The following is a 20633-nucleotide window of genomic DNA, read 5'->3' on the forward strand; positions in this document are numbered from 1 at the left end:
GTGTGGGGTTTCCTGTGCAGTCTGAGTGTGCTCATTTGCAGAATACAATAATAGTCACACTTCACAGGGGAGGCAAGACTGCTCCAGTGGTATAAAATGGGACTGGTGGTGGTGGTTTCTTGAGGAGGACAGGTTAACGTGACGGCACTGTGGGCTACAAGGTGAATCAGGAGGGTCTCACTGAATTTGGGGAAAACATTTCTACATTTGAAAAATTTGCCTATTGAAACATGGCACTCATGAAAGGTACAACTTTGATTTCACTGCTGAGCCTTTTTCCCTCACTGTGTGTAACCTGGACGTAGTCCCTTGGTTTATAGCTTCAGGAGTTTAAAACATTAGCCTAGGGGCGCCTGGGTGGCGCAGTCGGTTAAGCGTCCGACTTCAGCCAGGTCATGATCTCGCGGTCCGTGAGTTCGAGCCCCGCGTCGGGCTCTGGGCTGATGGCTCGGAGCCTGGAGCCTGTTTCCGATTCTGTGTCTCCCTCTCTCTCTGCCCCTCCCCCGTTCATGCTCTGTCTCTCTCTGTCCCAAAAATAAATAAACATTGAAAAAAAAATTAAAAAATAAAACATTAGCCTAGAATATTAATTCAACACAAAGGGCCGAGAAGAATGGCTCATTTTTATGTGTTTGTTTCCTGGGACTGTCTGTTAATACTTAATTCTTAGTCATTGAGTCTGATACCCTAAAATTATTTGTGCTGTAATCTTTTGTCTCTCAAGATTTCCAGAAGTCTGTTACTCTCTGTGGTGTTAACAGTGTCATCTCCCTGCAAAGTCTTTCAGCTTCTCCCTGAACCACTAGTACGGCAGAATTATTTTTCATTCTGAACGAACATCCGGTTTGTTTGACTGTCTTCCCCACTCGACAATAAGCTACCTTGTGGTGTTTGCTGTAATATGGATGTGATGCTTAGCATAGTGCTTGGCATATGTTTGTTGCCTCATGGGTAATTTCTGAACTTCTGAACAATTGAATGAATTGCTTAATGAATGTTCTAGCATTCTGCATTTTACTTGGCTGTTGATGTGTTTGCCCCACTGAAATACTAATCTTCGGGGCTAGGACCGTGTGTTATTCGTCGTTGTATAACCCAGTTTCAAGAAGAATGTTGGGAACATAATAGGTGAACTGATTTACAAAATTTCTTAGGCAAATAGGATTTTACAATAAATCCAGTTTTTTTCCCCAAAATATATTTACCACAATTGTTTGAATTGAAATAGCAAATGTCAGAAACGTATTTCAATATCAGAACAGGACCATCTAGACAGGGGCTTATTTGAATTGAATAAGGAAGCACATTTGGATCAGAGTTCTAAAATTTGATTTAAAAATATTTCAAGTAAAATATTTTTAAATATTTTTAAATATTTGCCCATTGATGTTGGACCCAAGTGAAACGCACAGCTGCCATTATTAGCTTAATTTTTTTTTTTCAAATGTGGGAATATAAAAGTTAGCCATCTAAAGGCACCTGGTTGGCTCAGTTGGTAGAGCATGTGATGCTTGATCTCGGAGTCCTGAGTTTGAGCCCCTGCATTGGGCATAGAGATTGCTTAAAAAAAAAAAAAGTTGAAAAAAATTAGCCAATCATGTGAAAACCACATATCTGATTATAATTTATATTTATTTTTTAAATTATTTTTAACCATTTTTACTGTGAATATTGCACACATATGGGAAATGCACAAAATATAAACAGCTTGGTTATTACCGAACAAGCAGTCATGTGTCTACCTACCACTCGAGTCTGACTATTCTCTTAAAGGTTGCCCTAGAGATTACAACATAACATCCTGGACTCTTTAAAATCTCCCATTAACTGGTACTTTCATTCTTTTCCTGGGCAATGCAAGGATTTAAGATCAGTTCAGTTCCAGTGATCTGCTCTTGACTTACATGGTATTGTCTATTTTGAATCTATTTATATTTTGCAGTCATTATTATTGTTATTAGGTTATCGATATTCACAGTTGCCAACATAATTATCATTTCTGTTATTCTTCTTTCTTTGTACCTCTTCAGCCTTTTATCTGGCATCATTTTTCTTTTGCCCAAAGAATACCCTTTAGTGCTTCTTTACTGCTGAGCTGCTGGTGACAAATTCCCTCCGTTTTGTCCAAGAGCCTCTTTGTTTCATTTTTATTCTTGAAGGATTTTTTTTCTTGATATAAAACTGTAGGTTGGCATTTCCTCCCCAGCATTTTGAAGTTGGAACTCCATTGTCTTCTGGCTTCTTTTTTTTTTTTTAATTAAAGCCAACCATCTGAACGTTTTCTTCTGTCTTAGCAACTCATTAATTTTCTTGCACTTTGTCTAATGGATGAAACTCATCCACTGTGTTCTTGATTTGGCTACTGTAGTTTCTCACTCTAGAGCCTCTGTATTCTTTTCAATTCTGTCATATGCTTCTTTTTATACCAGTTCCCCGCCAAAATTCTCCTTGTGTTTCTTCTTTATCTCCTTGATTTTCATAAGCATAGTCACTCTATTTATTTATTTATTTATTAAGATACTTTTATTTTTTTGATTTTTTAAAAAAGTTTATTTATTTTGAGAGACAAAGTGAGCACGAGCTGGGGAGGGGCAGAAAGAGAGGGAGAGAGAGAGAACCCCAAGCAGGCTCTGCACAGTGAGTGCAGAGCCCGATGCAGGGCTTGAACTCATGAACCATGAGATCATGACTTGAGCCTTAGTCAATTGGACACTTAACCGACTGAGCCACCCAGGCACCCCTAGCATAGTTCACTTTATTTAAAACAAATTTTTTTTTTAATGTTTATTTATTTTTGAGAGACAGACACACAGAGCGCAAGCAGGGGAGGGGCAGAGGGAGAGAGAGACAGAATCTGAAGCGGGCTCCAGGCTCTGAGCTGTCAGCACAGAGCCCCATGCGGGGCTCAAACCCACAAACTGTGAGATCATGACCTGAGCTGAGGTTGGATGCTTAACCGACTGAGCCACCCAGGTGTCTCATCATAGTTCACTTTAAAGCACATGCTCATTAACTTCTATATCAAGAGAGTACTTAATGTTTCTGTTGTCTGTTGTTTGTTTGTTTTAGTAAAACAAGTGGGTATTTTATTGGATTTTCTGGTTTCTATTCTGAGAGTTTTGTCTTTCCTGTTCGCTGTATTTTGGACATTGCATTTGAAAAATTAAAATAATTCAAGGCATAGGATGATCTCTTTCTCCTCCAGGATTTTAATAGCTTTTATTAGGGGTCTAGCAACTGGGGATTGCCTTTATCCAGTTTCAAGACTCAGATGCTGCAAAGCTGGGCTGTGTCCCTCTAAAGGCTGGTCTTCTTCCGGTGTACCTTCCTCCAGTGGTGACCCTGCAGGGTCTTAGGGCAAAGCCCTGGGGGCTCTGCCCCCACCCCCACCCGGCAGCCTCTTGATGCCCTGGCCCAGCAAGGCTGTCAGGGGTGCTGCTTAGGCTCTTAGCTCTTATCCATCTTTTCCAGAATCGACAAATGCCCCTGGGGTATTTCTGCCTTTTCCTGGATTTTGGACCAGTAATTCTCATTGCCTCATTAGCTGCCACACCTTCTCACATATGTGGGTATTTTGTTCAGATTTCCTAGCTGTCCTCAGAGGGACATTGGTTTGTATTGCCTGGTTCACCATTATTGGAAGTGGCAGATTCCTTATTTATTGTTATTTCACTATGACATTTCTCCCCCGAAATACCTATTTCCAAGATTTGACTTGAATGCTCAGCCAGATTTACTTGTCATTGGTCAGTTTCTTTCGTTAACTGTTTTTTAGAGAAGCAAGTTCAATAATAATATTTTGTAACATAGTTTATATTAAAAACGTTTTTGAAGTTTTAAATCATTGTCTCTAACTCTAAAAACAGTATATGCTGATGTTAGACACTCTGGAAGATATGAAAAAAGGTAGAATGAAAATGAAAGGTACACGTCATCTACCGGGTTTGTATGTAAGTAACATTGTACACTTTTGCGTTCTTGGTCTGTGATTTATACTTGTGAACATATCACACATATAAATAATAGAATTGGAATCATATAACATTTTTATACTCTAGTTTTCATTTAACATACTATGAACATTTCTTATTGTTAACTTTTTTCAAAATATGGGTTTTTATCCTTAGGATTCTGTTATTTTGTAGTAATATTGAGCCCTTCTCCTATTTCTTTTTATAATTTTTTAATTTTTTTAATGTTTCTTTCTTTTTTTTTTTTTTTTTTTTTTTTTAAATTTTTTTTTCCAACGTTTATTTATTTTTGGGACAGAGAGAGACAGAGTGTGAACGGGGGAGGGGCAGAGAGAGAGGGAGACACAGAATCGGAAACAGGTTCCAGGCTCTGAGCCATCAGCCCAGAGCCCGACGCGGGGCTCGAACTCCCGGACCGCGAGATCGTGACCGGGCTGAAGTCGGAGGCTTAACCGACTGCGCCACCCAGGCGCCCCAATGTTTCTTTATTTTTGAGAGAGAGAAAGAGACAGAGAGAGACACAGTGCAAGCAGGGGAGGAGCAGAGAGAGGGAGGCACAGAATCCAAAGCAGGCTCCAGGCCCCGAGCTGTCAGCATGGAGCCCGATGCAGGGCTTGACCTCACGAATCATGAGATCGTGACCTGAGCTGAAGTTGGACGCTTGACCCACGGAGCCACCCAGGTGCCCCGCCCTTCTCCTACTTCTGTTTCGAGTTTTCGTTACAGATAAATCTGCACAACAGTCATTGTTGGACACCACTTTTGTGCAAAGTTTTTTTTTTTAATTTTTTTACATTTATTTATTTTTGAGAGGCAGAGAGAGACAGAGCACAAGTAGGGGAGGGGCAGAGAGAGAGGGAGACACAGAATCCGAAGCAGGCTCCAGGCTCTGAGCTGTCAGTACAGAGCCTGACGCGGGGCTCGAACCCATGAGCCGTGAGATGATGACCTGAGCCGAAGTCGGTTGCTCAACTGACGGAGCCACCCAAGCGCCCCTTTTTGTGCAAATTTTTGGCGGTTGTGTAATTATTATTACCTCAGTGGGCTGGGGTGTTATTAAGGTGCTTTTATCGATGTTTTTAAAAAACGAGCTGATAATTACATTTAACATTTTCAGTGATTCAAACTACAGATATCACTGTTCACTTAGGATCTGAGAAATGATTTAAGGGTAGAAGCACTTTGGATCCCTGGAGAATATACAAGGGCCTGACTACTTAAGTAATTGGGCAGAAGTTGAATTTATTTACATATGGAAGTAATCATTGTCAAGAACAAGGAAAAAATGTGTGATACCCCAGGAACACTTTGTCAATAGAATGGGAACAATTTGTATGTGACCTACCAAAACAGACGAAGTCCAAAGGAGGTGAGCATTAGCTGAACAAGATCACAAATATGCCCACTCTTTCTTTTACATTTAGCTCAGCTGTGGTCATTGCATCATCTGCTCCTGGAAAGTCCTATCATCTTCTTGGTTCTCATTTCTGGTGACATTTCATTCTTGGTCAGAACTACGATTGGATAACTTCCATTTTCTCTCTTAGAGGAAGTCCTTCTTATCAGGTGTTCTTAGGGCTTTGACTTAATTCGGCCTTTTCCAGTTGATTCTGTGTAGTAACTACCATGGCTAGTCCTCCCCCGGCCCCTTTGCACAGACCTTGGTCCTCACGGATCACCCTGTCACCCTACTCTATTCGCTATATATACCACCCACGGCATGCCACATTCCTGTCGGCAGTTGAGGTTTTAGGACACAGTAAATATGTGTCATCACACGTTTTTGTTATGAAAATTTCACCATGTGATGAAAAGAACACAGTGACGACTGGTCATAATGACCTTCCCATCACATTTTTGTTTTATCTGTGTCCTTTCTCCCTGGACTGTCTCGTGAAGAACTAGGGCAGCTGGCAGGGCATTCGGCCCCAGGACTGTGGTCTGTGGCTGGGGAACAGAGAGAAGAGCCACAGGGCTGGTGGTTCAGAGGAGACGATGACAGTGTGCAGAGAGCCGCAGGCACAGCCAGGAATCGGACCCAGGGCCTGCTGTGGAGCAAGAAGAACAGCGAACCAGGAGCCAGGACTCAGGTGTCAGGAATGACATGAGCTGGAGCGAGCAGGAGCACCAGTAAGACTAGGCATCAGGCGGTCAGAACAAAACTGAGGGCAGGCCTGAACACCAAAGGTAGAATAAAAAGAGAGGGGCAGATGGACAAGCTAACAACGTGATTCTTTGGACATCCTGGAAATTCTTTCCAGTTCAGCGTCTCTAAAATCAGCCTCATCTTAGTCCCTCTGTGATCTCCCCTCTTATTTCTGATAATAACAAGATACATCTTGTCACCCAGCCTTGAAATCTCCAATCTGGTTTGCGTCCCTTTGTCTTTGCATTTAGTCACTTCCTGTCTCTAGTGATGCTGCCTCCACGTGGCAAGGTCTTGTGGTTCCAACCATGGCTCTTCCATTCTAGGACCTGAGGAAAGGTCCCATAACCTCTGAAAGTAACGTGTAAGACCAGAGTCTCAGCGCTGTCTTGAGAATTAGAGGGAAGTGGAGAAAACCTTGGTTACTCCTCAGCAGACCTTTGCACTGCTGTCCAGATCCAGGGCCTGCCTCCTGCCTAGCCTCCCTGCCTCTTCCAGCTTGATCTTCCTAATGACATGGTTCTAATCGTGTCTCATCCCAGCTTATGAGCTATTCATTAGCTATTAGCTTGAAGCCCCAGCTTCCTGTCCTGCCCCTGAGGACTCTTCACCATCCGGCCCCAACCTGCATTTCTCTTCTCATTCCCTTACATTTACCCTTCGTGTGCTGTGTTCAGTCACATCTAACTACTTGCTATATTCAGTACAGGTCCCATCCCAGTGGCCCTACTCAGACTTGAACGTGTTCTTTTCTACACCGCTCAGTTTCCAAAATCTTCCCATCTTTCCAGCCCCTGTCCAAGTGTTCGCATCTCTGCTGCACCTCCCCATGACCTCAGTCTCAGCCTCAAGTTTCAGTAATACCTTTCTCTGAACTTCCATTAGTCTTGCTCTGAACTCTTGGCATGCTTACTGCTGTATGCTTTGTGTTATTTGGGCACATGACTTACTTAGCCTTGTATTCGGAGTCCTGGAGAATTCTTGCTAAGCACTTAGCACAGTGCCTATCTGTTGCTGCAGTTAGTAAATGTATTGTGATAAGTAAACTAGGCATGGGGATAATAACAAGCTGATTAAGAGCTGACAGTTGTTTTCTCCACTGAGTATTCTTAGCTCCCTTGGCAAGCATCAGTTGACCATATATGCATGAGTCTTTTCTGGGCTCTCAATTCTGTTCCATTGGTCCATGTGTCTGTTTTATGCCAGTGCTGCACTGTTTTGATTAGTATAAATTTTGTAATAAAATCTGAAATCAGAAAAAAAAAAAAACACCCAGAGAATTGACAGATGCGTCGGAACTATAAGGACAGGGAAGCCACGGCGTAGCACTGGTTCAGATCTGGCAGCCAGGCAACGTTCCATGCCAGCCAGGAGCTTTTATGTGGGTCCCATGGAGGTGCGAAGAGGTAAGTGAACTAACGTGAGTGGCCATTGTATGCCAGTCACCCTTCTAGATGTTTTACATGATTTACTCATTTGAACCCCAGCCAGGTCACTGTCTTCCCTTTCTTGATATTCTTCATGGGCTTCTTGTTATGCTTAGAATAAAATCCAAACTCTCTTAACACAAGCCCTATGGAATCTCTAAACGTGGCCTGCATTACCTTAACCAGACACTGCACTGCTTCTCACTCTGCCATCATCTGCTCTTACCCTCCCTACTCTACCATTAGGTTAAAGCTTTGCCCATGAATCTCAGAGTTCCCTTTTCAACCTTAAAACCGACCCATTGCAGTAACAGTGACTATGCTGTCTTCGTGTGGTGCTTTGCTTTTTCAAACTACATTCTTAGGTTGTTTCATCTGATCTTACTTCAGCCCATGATCTTTGGGCTGCTTTTTTCAAAGACAAGAGTATAGAGGGAACGAAATGCCAGGAAAACTTGACAGTTTATCAAAGAACATCCTTGCCAAACATCACATGCCAGTTGTGGGACTAACTCATACCTTCCTTTAAGCTTTAGATGTGTTCTGAAAAGCTTTGTTCAAATAGAGTTTGGCTAAACACACTCTCCTTAAAATGTGCTAAGAAGTTTCTGGGATCTTTGAAGAGAAATAAGTGGTTCTAATAACCACTGTGGGGAGGATAATTGGATAGCAATAGGACTGAGAGTGACTTTTCACTATATACCCTTTTGTGCCTTAAAAATTTTTTTAACCATGTGCTTGTCAAAAAACAATCAGACCATATGAGATGATTTGGAACAAAGAGGAAGAAAAAGAATTATTCCAAATCTTACAATAATCCTAAAACAACCACCTTGGGATTGCCATTGAAAAATGAATTCTGGGGGCACCTGGGTGGCTCAGTAGGTTAAGTATCCAACTTCGGCTCAGGTCATGATCTCATGGTTCACAGGTTTGAGCCCCGTGTCGGGCTCTGTGCTGGCAGCTTAGAGACTGGAGCCTGCTTCGTGGATTCAGTCTCCCTCTCTCTCAGCCCCTCCCTTGCTCATACTCTGTCTCTCATAAATAAATAAAAATAAGGAAGGAAGGAAGGAAGGAAGGAAGGAAGGAAGGAAGGAAAGGAAGGAAGGAAGGAAGGAAGGAAGGAAGGAAGGAAGGAAGGAAGGAAGGAAGGAAGAAAGAAAAGGATGGATGGATGGATGGAAGAAAGAAAGAAAGAAGGATGGATGGATGGATGGATGGATGGATGGATGGATTCTGGAGTGGATGTTTTATAGAGCAGACAACCTAACCCTCCCTTTGAACCTCTTCTGTAAATAGGTATTCCAAATACGACTTTTGTAGTAGGATATGCTTTTATTTACTGTTGTTAGTAAAAGAATTTCCTTTATGTAATCTTCATGGTTGTTCATTTTATTCCATCCCCATTTGGACAAGAGTAATACACACAAAAAGGAGATAACAACCCAGTCTCATCTCAAGCCTCACCCAAGCTCTTAGCACACCTGCCCCTCTAGCCCCACCACAGTTGGTACACGTGTGTCGCATGCAGCAAGGATGGCCAGGAAGAATAAAGGAAATGCAGATGTACAAGTAGAATGGTCAGAATTTCCCAGTTGGTCAGATGTGGGGGTAAGGTAGATGGTAAGCTCAAAGGTAATCAGGTTTCAAATATAAACAGGAGGCTAAGAGATTCCATTTTGGAATTAAAATTCCTGGATTCAGGTCTCATTTCTGCAGGTTGTTAGCTGCCTGATCTTCAGTAATGTTCTTAACTCACAGGCCTCGGTTTTCTCATCGATAACATGGGGATAATTTAGCGCCTATTTCACTAGGGTTATTGGACAGCTTAAGAGAGAGACTCCACATAAAGAAGTTAGCATAGTGCCTGAATGTTTTCCCCTTTAATTATTAAGGGTGATGCTGTTTTTAAAGATAGAGAACATAAAAAGAGGAGCAGAGATGGGAGATGGTGATTTCCATTTAGACAAGCTAAGTTTGGAGTACCTGAGGGCTATGTATTCTGCAGCGTCCAGAAGGCAGAGATATGGGTCTGGGGTGGAAAGGGGCTCACCTGAGCTACAACAGGAGGAACCATCATGCCTCTGCCACTGTGACTTTGCATTCATTCTCTCTGTTCCCTACATGGTCTCAAAGCTCAGATCGTCTGACCCTGTGAAAATGCTTGATCACCTAGAAAGACCTGTGGTTGTTTATCACGGTGCACTTGGCTAACTGGAGAGTTTGTGTTTTTTCCAACCCCGGGCATCAGGGCTGCTGTGTATGATTGTGTGTGTTGCTCACTGTTCTAGGATGCCAGCCCCAAGGTGGGCAAGAGGTGAAATCTGGCCATTTGCTACGCCCAAGCCATGAGCCCTTGGCTATGGACAGGTGGTGCTTCTGGCTTGGGAATGTTAGCCTGCTCCCGCAGGGGGGCTACCTGTTGTTTGTTTCAATATTGTGAGCCTCTGTTGAAATTGAATTCCATATGGTCAGTTTAAGTTCCTATTATAAGGACCTTATCCTTGGGGCACTTAAATTTTTTTCTTTCTTATTGCAGATTATCAACGCTGTGGTACTGCTGATTCTGTTGAGCGCCCTGGCTGACCCAGACCAGTATCACTTTTCAAGTTCTGAGCTAGGAGGTGACTTTGAGTTCATGGATGATGCCAGTAAGTACATCAGATAGCAGTTGTAGATATTTTGGTACTTTCAAGGGCAGGGAATCCTGCTTCCAGTTCTTCCTGTTAAATTACAAATATTGATTCATGGGCCATTTGAACTGATACTTCACTTTCTTTCCATCGTTACAAATCAGATCAACAAATATTTATGTGCTACGTGTGCTCTGCCTCTGTTCTAGGTGTAAGAGTCTAAATAAGGTCTCTTTTGTTTTTTTTCTTTTTTTTCCTTCTTTACATTAACTTTCTCGTTTTTTAAATTAATGCTTTGTCCTGGTCTTTCTACCCTGGGCCTTTTGGCCTTTTTTAGAGGATGGGGAGTAAATGGCAGGAAACAAGGTCAAAAGAGTCATGCGTACCTTACTGTATCTTCTATTACTTTCTGTATTTCCCTGTCTTCTAGGAGATGATCATTTTCCATTCCAGAAACTGTGTTGCTCATTATTTAGTGGACTTAGGCCTTTCTCCAATAAATAGAAACACACACAGGGATGTGGGTGTGGGATATGCCAGAAGGAGGCTAGGCACCCCAGTTCTAAGCTCATGGGCATCTTTTATAATTACAGTCACACTGTGTCCACACTAACTGAAAGGGGCAGTGCTGTGCATAATCCCAAACAAAAGATCATGCAAATTTGGTTCTCTTTGGCTTTGGAGAACTTTAAATGCATTTAAAAAAAATGCTGGGGCAAAATGAGTAAGGTGGGGAGACAGTGACTCAAGATGCAGTTTTAGGGATAGACCGGGAACATTCGGAAGACGTTGAGGCTTGTGGGTTCTGTTCTCAGAGTGATAAAAATGCTTTTCAGTGGTTTTTAGTAATTCAGCAGTTATGTGCTGATGTGTTTTACGGAGATCCCTTTTGTCACTGAGTGGAGGATGCATTTAGGAGATTGGTTTGCAGTGGGGCGGGGGGAGTGGGGGGGGTTCCCTGTGATCCAGACTGTACTGAGGATGAGGAAGAGGGTGGGTTTGGAGGTACGATTGAGAGAACTTGCTGGTATGAATGAAGAAGGAAAGTGAGGAATCAAAGATCATCCCTGCTTTTCAGCTTGAGTAAAAGAGCTGATCTTCACTGGGGTGAGAGAGAGTCTGGGGTCAGGAGATAAGAACACACCTTGGGGGAGAGGACTCGACTTTGCTTTAAGTGACTCACCTGGGGGAGGGGACTTGACTTTGCTTTAAGTGACTCACCAGGGTCATTAGGAGTCTAGGCTCTGAAGCAGAAGGCTGACCGTGCCGTGTATTAAATGTTAGCATGGGCTAGTTACTTACCTTTCTGTGTCTTCCATTCCTCCTTCTGAAAGAGTGGTGATCATAGTTGCCTCACGGGATCATTGCAGTGATTAAATCAATTAGTGCATGAAAAATGCTTAGAATGGGGTCTGGCCCATAATAAGTGCTCAGTATATTTTGCTGCTTTACTAGCCATTCTTATTTAGGTATGTTACAGTTGAGACACGAGCTGTCTTAAAGTGCAGAGATTAAAAAGTGGTTGGTTATGTGACCCTATAACCCAGAACTCAGATGTCTGGGCTGATACAAATTTGAGGACATCAGCCTAAAAATGGTATTTATGTTAAGGACATAGTAAAGAGAAAAGTAAAGTGGTCCTGGATTGAGCCCTGTAGGAGCCCCAACAATAAATGTCAGAACATTATATTCTCCTGGGGTTTGGAACCTTCTCAGACTGAGACCTGCTCCTTCTCTCTATTTTGAATAACCCTGTTACTCTTACGGATTCTCCCAGAAAGGCTAATGAGTTCCATTAATATTAAATTAATATCTCTGCCTTCCTTCCCCTGAGCTAAAAGACTATGTAAGCTATAAATATAATGTTTGATTGACATTTAAAAACAAATGATCTTTTACCATTGCCAGTAGCAGGATTTCCTTTTCTAAGGTAATTGAGGTTAGAAAAAGAAGTTTTAAATGATATGGCTATCGTTCTCTCTGAATTAAACAGTAACACTATATGCCTTGTTCTAATTGCTCGAGACTAAGCTGGGTAATGAGTTTCTGACTGTATAGGCTTAATTTAGCTGTCTTCAAAGGCTTGCTGGTACTTAAGACTTTAAAATAGTAATTGTTCTCTAATGTCCTGGATATTAGTTCCAGTGCATTTGAGGTCTCGCTCATATTTCATATATTTGAAAAAAATGAATGAAGAGTTTGTAATTACGTTTAGGACTATCAGTCATTTAAATCTCATGGTTATAAAAAGGGTACAGAAGAGTGGATATTCACTTGAGTGAGTCTTTTTTTAACTTCTTTCCTCTTACATTCCTTTTCACATGTTTTGATCTCCTTTTGAAAATAAGTTTGTAAGTAAAAGTTCACTGCGTTTGACAAGCCTTTGTATATTTAACTCACATATGAATAGAATTAAATAGTCCTGGAAATGGGTACAATCAATTGCTTTAAATTGTGCTTCAAAATTATGGAATATAGCAATTTTAAGTTGATACCTTTTTGGAATGGTGGTGGCCATCTGAAGATTTTCTCCAGAAGGACAAAGCAGGAATAATGTTTCACTTTTCCTTATGATATTTTCCTAAAATGATCTGGTAGAAGAAGATGTATTATTTAAATCAAAATGAGGCGTATGGGACAATCCACTGGGATAAAGAAAGAAAACATGAGGATTTCTCTTAAAAAAAAAATCTGGCCCTTTAACATTTGTATTTTTATATTTATTTTATATAATGTAAAAGTATTAGTGATAATACATATTTATAATTTATGAATGTATATTTCTTATGTGACACGCCCATCCCCTCAATTGTCTCTACTAAGAATGAGTAAGGAACTGTCATTGATCAGAGGAAACAAAGGAGATACGGCTAAATGTAGTATGGGATTCTGGAACAGAAAAAGGACAGTAATAGGGGAAACAAGTGAAATTCACATAAGTTTTGTAGTTTATTATAGCATTATAGGAGTGTCAATTTCCTGGTTTTGACCATTACTCTGTTTTTGATGATAAATGGTTACTGTTAGGGGAAGCAAGATGAAGGGTATATTTGAACTCTACTGTTTTGTTTTTAAAAAATTTTCTTTTCTTAAAGTTTGTTTATTTTTGAGAGAGAGAGCAGAGGAGGGGCAGAGAAAGAGGGAGACACAGAATCCAAAGCGGGCTCCAGTCTCTGAGCCGTTAGCACAGAACCCAGTGCGGGCCTCGAACCCACAGATTGTGAGATGATGACCCGAGTCAAAGTCGGATGCTTAACTGACTAAGCCACCCAGGAGCCCTGAACTTTCTACCGTTCTTGTAACTTTCCTATAAGTCTAAAATGATTTTGAAATGATTATAATCTATTGATTTAGAGGACTGAAGGATAATGACTGAAAAGCATGTATGTGCAGCACACTATATTAGACACTCATAACTTATTTTGTATAGAAGTAGGCTTTGTAGCATTTCATTTTATTTGTGAAATTTTAGTGCACTGGCAAAGAACTGTGACTGGAAGTGTCAGGGCTGTGCAGAGTGTCAAACAACAGATCATTCAAATTAATTTCTGATTAATTTTGCAGCAGATTGGTCTTTCTAGTCAAACTTAGTTTTATTTACCAAATGGACACACCTGGCCTAAGGAAGGAAATGGCCATAAAACTAATCAAGAATGGATGGTTACCATATATGGCCATCTGATTTAGGATAAAGACACCACTGCACTTACTGGAGAAAGGATGAGCGTTTGATAAATGTCCTGAGTGTAATCAATCAGGGGAAAACGGGTACTTCACGAAAGAAGATATCCATATGACCAATAAGCATATGCAAATACTCTCTGCTTTATCAGTTATAAAGGAAACGCCAGTTACAAGCACAGCAGTGAATCACTGCACCCCTCCAAAATGGCCAACATTAACAGAACTGATAATACCACCTGTCCATCAGGATGTGGGACTATTAGAGCTCCCAGGATGCTTCTGGGAGTGTAAATCATACAACCACTTTGGGAAAACTAAAGCTGAACATACATCTATCTACTCTGTAGTTCCATTCTTAGATCTGTACCTTGCAGAAAATAATGCTTGTGTCCATCATAAGCCATTTATAAAAATGGTCATAATGGCTTTATTTATAATAGCCAAAAATTGGAAACAGTCCAGATTCCCGCCAATGATAGAATGGACAGAAACGGAGTGATCAGAGATGAAACAATACAAGCAAAAGGAGTGATGGGGATTCACTATACTTTTCTGGGTGTTTGAAAGTTTTGATTAGAAAAAACTAAGAAATGGAAAAAAAAAGAACAATCAACTAGGGCTTTCCATATGGCTCTTGGCACCACAGTGTAGAGCTCTCCTTGCCCTGTCATTTGGAAAGGGCCCCAGGCTGCCTACCTGCTGTCTATTCACATACCCCAATACAGGCTTGGCAGTCAGTCTACACAGCTTGTCCACTTGTGCATAAAGATCCCAACAGTCTTGAGGAAATAGACCTGCATGTGCAACAGCAGGGGAAGCCGGCCCATAGGAACCGTCCGAGCCCTTTATTTTCATCCATCCACCTTCCCAGTCTCTTATCTATGTATTTATCTTTTACATCATATGACTCAAAGGGTTGCATATTCTATGCTTTGACTATATCTCGCTTATTTTTTTAATGTTTATTATTTGTTTTTGAGAGAGAGAGAGGCTGCGTGAGTGGGGGAGGGGCAGAGAGAGAGGGAGAAAGAATCCCAAGCATGGGGACATGCAGCTTGATCCCACGAACTATGAGATCACAACCTGAGCCAAAATCGAGAGTTGGACGCTTAACCAATTGAGTCCGCCCCTTGCTTTTTTTTTTTTTTTTTTTTAAGGATACTTCCAACGAATATTTTCAAGAAGACCTTTTGTAATGATGTAGATGTAAGAAGACCACTAGGGATAATGAAGGGACATGGATAATCAAGGCCAGCTATTGTTATCCCTAAACCTGAAGGAGGGGTAGGTAGGAGGCTGTGGTTACTGGAGCTGGGAATGAGAGACTCCTACAGGGTTAACCTCCTCATTAGGAGCAGTGACCTCAGGTCTAGGCCCACGGCCAACCCAAGGCAACGTCACCTTCCCTCTGATCTCCTGTCTAGGCTTCTCATTGACTGAACTCCACAAAAGCCAGAGGGTAAGGGAGGCTGTTGATGAACCATGCACGTCTGCCTTCTGGGGCAGAGAACTGACTGGATGGTGAAAGGGGAGTGGAAGGCTTCTTTTCTGGTAGAATCATTCACCTGCGTACCTGGATGTTCCTGTTAACCAAACTACTTTGCTGGGTGCGCGTTTCTCCCCTTTGCCTACAAGAATAAAGAACTTTGCCAGATGTCTTTTTAAAATTGGGTATGTGAAGCCTATAGGTTCCCTGGATTCATTTCAGGTCCCAGTTTGGCCAGAGGCTGAGCAGGAACTAAGTTAGCTCAAGCATCGAGTGTTCTTCCTTTTGTGTTCTTTTCTTACCTGTAACTTCTCTGATGATGCATTTTGTTGTTGCTGTTGTTTGCATTTTAATGTGTTTGAAATCAGGATGTGATTTACCATGCAGCATGGATTTAGTGTGAGGATCTTGTTTTTTCTCCAAATCTTTATTTTGAAAAAATTCAAACCTTTCAGAGAAGTTTTATGGACAGTGAACATCCATCTTGCTTTTTCTTTTTATTTAAGTTTATTTATTTTGAGAGAGAGAAGGAGGGGCAGAGAGAGAGACAGAGAGAGAGAATCCTAAGCAGGCTCCGCACTGTTAGCACAGAGCCCAGTGTGGGGCTCGAACCCACAAACCATGAGATCATGACGTGAGCCAAAACCAAGAGTCAGACTGACTGAGCCACCCAGGTGCCCCATCTTGCCTTTTTCATTAATAATAATTTGGAGTTTTTCATCCTTTATAGAATTATCTCTTACTAAGTAGCGAATAGGTATAAAACAGTATTTACAAAATACCGAACAATGGTACAAGTACTTATGTATTCATCACTCGATTTAAGACACTGAATTTTAGCTTACTTTCGAAAGAGCACTATGTGTCCTATCCTGATGGCATGTTCTTTCCTCTGATCCCAGAACTAGCCATTCTGCTGAATGGTTGATCATTCCTTTGTGTTTCTTTATAGATGTCCACATATATTTGTGTCACTAATTGATCTGTTGTTTAATTTTCATGCTAATAAGCTTTATAGAATAGATTCATGCAGTATGCCTACTTCTGAGACTTGTTTTTTCAGTTTTACTGTGCTGATGAGAAAGGTATTCAGACACTTGTTAAAGATGGTAAGGAAGACTTTACCCAAGAGGGGTTTTGCAGTAGGCAAGAGGTCAGACTCAACTACCTCTCCAGCAAGGACGGTGGAGCGTTGTCACCAAGGAGCAGGTGGGGGGGGGGGGGGGGGTCAGTGGATGGAAAATTACTGAGAGGAAACATCAAAGCTGGGGAGATTCTTGCTAGACAACTCTAGACAACTCAACAGGATTCTTGCTGAAAGCAGACCAGCATGGCAAGTTACAGAGGCTGGGGGATAAGGAAATTTGATCAGATTATCAGGGTGATCAGATACTGAGGAGAGGGGGTTTTTAGTAAGCTGACTCAGTAGGATTCTTGCCAAAACCAGACTAAATGGGCCATGGGCAGGACCCAAGGTGTTTGGTTGGAGGAGAGAGTCGTCGTTATGTGTCTACATGTACCTGGGGAGACCTTTCTGCTAGCAGCATCCAGTTGCAAGAGAGTCTGGGCAATTCAGGTTTTTAGCTTCCTAGCCTCTGTAGAATAGGCAGACACACTAGGTGGGAATGAACGCTCAGTGCCAATTCCCCATGTCCTCAGCAAACATGCTTTAGTATATGGTGAACCTGACCCGGTCCTTCTTTTTCAGAAATCTTCTGACCATTTTTGCTTATTTATTTTTTCACATCAGTTGTCCAGTTCTCAAGCAATCCTGTTGCGAATTTGTTAATTACAAATGTTAAACTTACACATTAGTTTAGGGGGAAGTGATACCTTATATGTTGTATTTTGTCCAGTTACAACTGTTTAAAAAATGGCTTTATTGAGGTATAATTTATATACCATAAACTTACCCATTTTAAATGTACAAGTCAATGATTTTTGAATTTACAGAGATGTGTGCAATGTTTGTTAAATGTCTGATTATGGCTTACAACTTTCCAGTTAATACACATCTTCTTCAGCATCCATCAGTAATATTTCCAAAAATTTTCCATATAGATCATACATGTTTTTATTTTTTTATTAAAAATTTTTAATTCCAGTATAGTTAACATAGAGTGTTATATTAGTTTCAGGGGTACAATATAGTGATTCATCACTTCCATACAACACCCAGTGCTCATCCCTATCACCTGTTTCACCTATCTCTCCACCCACCCCCACCCTGGTATCCATCAGCTTATTCTCTAGAGTTGAGAGTCTGTTTCTTGGTTTCTGTCTCTTTTTTATCTCCTTTGTTTGTTTTCTTAGCTTCCACATATGAGTGAAATTGTATGGTATTTGTCTTTCTCTGACTGATTTATTTCACTTAGCATTATGCTTTTTGACTCCATCCATATTGTTGCAAATGGCAAGATCTTATTCTTTTTCATGGCCAAATAGTAGTTTATGTATATGACTACACACACACACACACACACACACACCACATCTTCATTATACATTCATCTATTGATGGACAGTTGGGCTGCTTCCATAATTTGAGTGTTGAAAAGATCGCTCCAGTAAACATAAGAGTGCATGTATCCCTTTGAATTAGTTTTTGTACTTTTGGGGTAAATACCCTGTAGTGTACTTACTGGATCATAGGGTAGTTCCATTTTTACTTTTTGAGGAACCTTCATACTGTTTTCCAGAGTGGCTGCACCAGTTTGCATTCTCACCAGCACTATATGAGGGTTCCGTTTTCTCCACATCCTCACCAACACTTGTTTCTTGTGTTGTTGATTTTAGCCATTCTGACAGGTGCGAGGTGGTATCTCACCGTAGTTTTGATTTGCATTTCCCTGATGAGTGATATAGAGCATCTTTTCGTGTGTCTGTTGGCCATTTGTATGTCTTGTTTGGAGACATATCTTTTCATGTCTTCTGCCCATTTTTAAATTGGATTATTCATTTTTTGGGTGTTGAGGGTTTTTAAAAAATTTTTTTTAAGTTTACTTATTTTTGAGAGAGAGACAGAGTGAGTGGGGGAGGGGCAGAGAGAGAGGGAGAGAGAGTATCCCAAGCAGGCTCCACACTGTCGGCACAGAGCCCAGTATGGGGCTTGAACCCACAAAGTGTGAGATCATGACCCAAGCCAACACCGAGAGTTGGATGCTTAACTGACTGAGCTACCCAGGTGCCCCAAGGTTTTTTTTTATATATATAAAAATTTCTAAGTTGATTTATTTATTTTGAGAGATAGAGTGAGCAGGGTAGGGCAGAGAGGGGGAGAGAGAGAATCCCAAGCAGGCTTTGCACTTTTCAGCATGGGGCCTGATGTGGAGCTTGAACCCATAAACCGTGAGATCATGACCTGAGCTGAAATTAAGAGTCAGACGCTTAACCAACTGAGCCACCCAGGCTCCCCTGGGTGTTGAGTTTTATAAGTTCCTTATGTATTTTGGGTACTAATCCTTTATTGGATATGTCATTTGCAAATATCTGAATTGGAATTCAGTATGTTGCCTTTTAGTTCTGTTGTTTCCTTCACTGTGTAGAAACTTCTTTATTTTATAAGAACTTCATACAAATGTTAGGAGTATTCATTCTAGGTCTGTGAAAAATGCTGTTGGTATTTTGATAGGGATTGCATTAAATGATCTATAGATCATTCATGTTTTTAATTAAATTTCTTTTATTTCCTTCTCACGGTCTAGTCATGACATCTTGGTTCTCCAGTGAACATAATCACTAATCACACAAAAAATGTAAATGCTGTTTATTGCTTTTTCTGTTTTTATATAGAGACTTAACTATATCAGTATACATCTCAATATAAGCGTGTAGCTGGCAGGAACTAATTTCCTTATATTAGATTCTGTGAACTTGACATTTTAAGTAAGTTTCCTGAATTAATTAGTTCTTCCTAACTTTTTTATGGCTCATTTTATTATTATTATCTTAAAGTGTATTTATTTACTTTGAGAGAGGAGAGCTCATGAGCACAGGGGAGGGGGAGAGGGAATCCCAAGTAGGCTTCGCACTGTCAACACAGAGCCCAACGCGGGGCTTGAACTAACAAACTGTGAGATCATGACCTGAGCTGAAAATCAAGAGTTAGAAGCTTAACCGACTGAGCCACCCTAGTGCTCTGTGAATTATAGCTCAGTTAAAAAAAAAAAAGAAAAAAAAAAATATACACATATACATACATATATATACATATATACACATATATATACATATATATACATGTATATACATGTATATATATACATATATATACATATATATATACATATATATGAAAACAACCCAGCCCAAATAACCATTTCCTCCAAAAAATTCTTTTTTCCCCTTGTCTAAAAGTAATCCTGCCCCTCTGACCTCCCTTAGCTCTTCATCAACGAACTCCTCTTGGATTCTTCCTTCCCTTCCCAGTTCTGATGCTCAACATCAGAACAGAAGTTATGTCCTGATGGTGTCCTCACAGTGTTTATCCCATATTACACACCTATTGATTGTTTATGAAATAAATTTTGAGTTTAAGAATAAAGCTCTTAAATTAGCATGTTGCCAAAAAACTCTTCTCTCTGAATGTACTTCAATAAAAAGTTGCAAACAGTTGTAACACACTTATACAAAAAGTGTGTTAGAACCTTCCTTCTGTTTTAATGAAATAAAACTAGTGCCTTATTGTTTCTTCTTCCCCAAACTTTCAACCTCAGAACATGGGACCCCATAGTAGGGACTTGAACCTGGGTGGTTAGGGCTTTATATTTTGCTTTCAGTAGGTCATATTGTTGCTGTGAATCCATCTGAAAATAGTTCTCCTCTAGACCTAAGGGGTGAGAATATACTCCACAGAGTGTTTGTTTTCATAAATTGCGGTGCCAGGAATGTGGCCAAAATGACAGAAACTTGAGACATGGCAGTGACTTATGACTAAAGAAGTAAGATGGGTACATGAATGAAGTAGTTATCTAGCTAGCTCCAAGTTTTATGGGAAGGAAAGAAACCCAAGAAATATAAGGGAAAGTGGAATTAGAATATTTATTTAAAAATATATTTTTTTAATGTTTGTTTATTTTTGAGAGAGACACAGAGCACGAACAGGGCAGGGGGCAGAGAGAGGGAGACAGAGTCCGAAGCAGGCTCCAGGCTCCAGGCTCCAAGCTGTCAGCACAGGGCCTGATGCCGGGCTCGAACCCACCAACCATGAGGTCATGACCTGAGCCGAAGTCGGATGCTTAACTGACGAGCCACCCAGGTGCCCCATAGAAGTTGAATATTTAAACA

At 40.9% G+C, this 20633-nt stretch overlaps 1 protein-coding gene across 1 annotated transcript in view; it reads left to right on the forward strand.

Annotated features, from left to right (window-relative positions):
- LAPTM4B (lysosomal protein transmembrane 4 beta) overlaps nt 1-20633 on the forward strand; it is a 79576-nt gene that overhangs the window by 22178 nt on the left and 36765 nt on the right. The window contains 1 exon segment of the mRNA XM_043601451.1: nt 10084-10195. Within this exon segment, the coding sequence (XP_043457386.1) occupies nt 10084-10195 (112 nt within the window).

The sequence above is a fragment of the Prionailurus bengalensis genome, chromosome F2, assembly GCF_016509475.1.
Source record: "Prionailurus bengalensis isolate Pbe53 chromosome F2, Fcat_Pben_1.1_paternal_pri, whole genome shotgun sequence".
NCBI classification, from domain to species: Eukaryota; Metazoa; Chordata; class Mammalia; order Carnivora; family Felidae; genus Prionailurus; species Prionailurus bengalensis.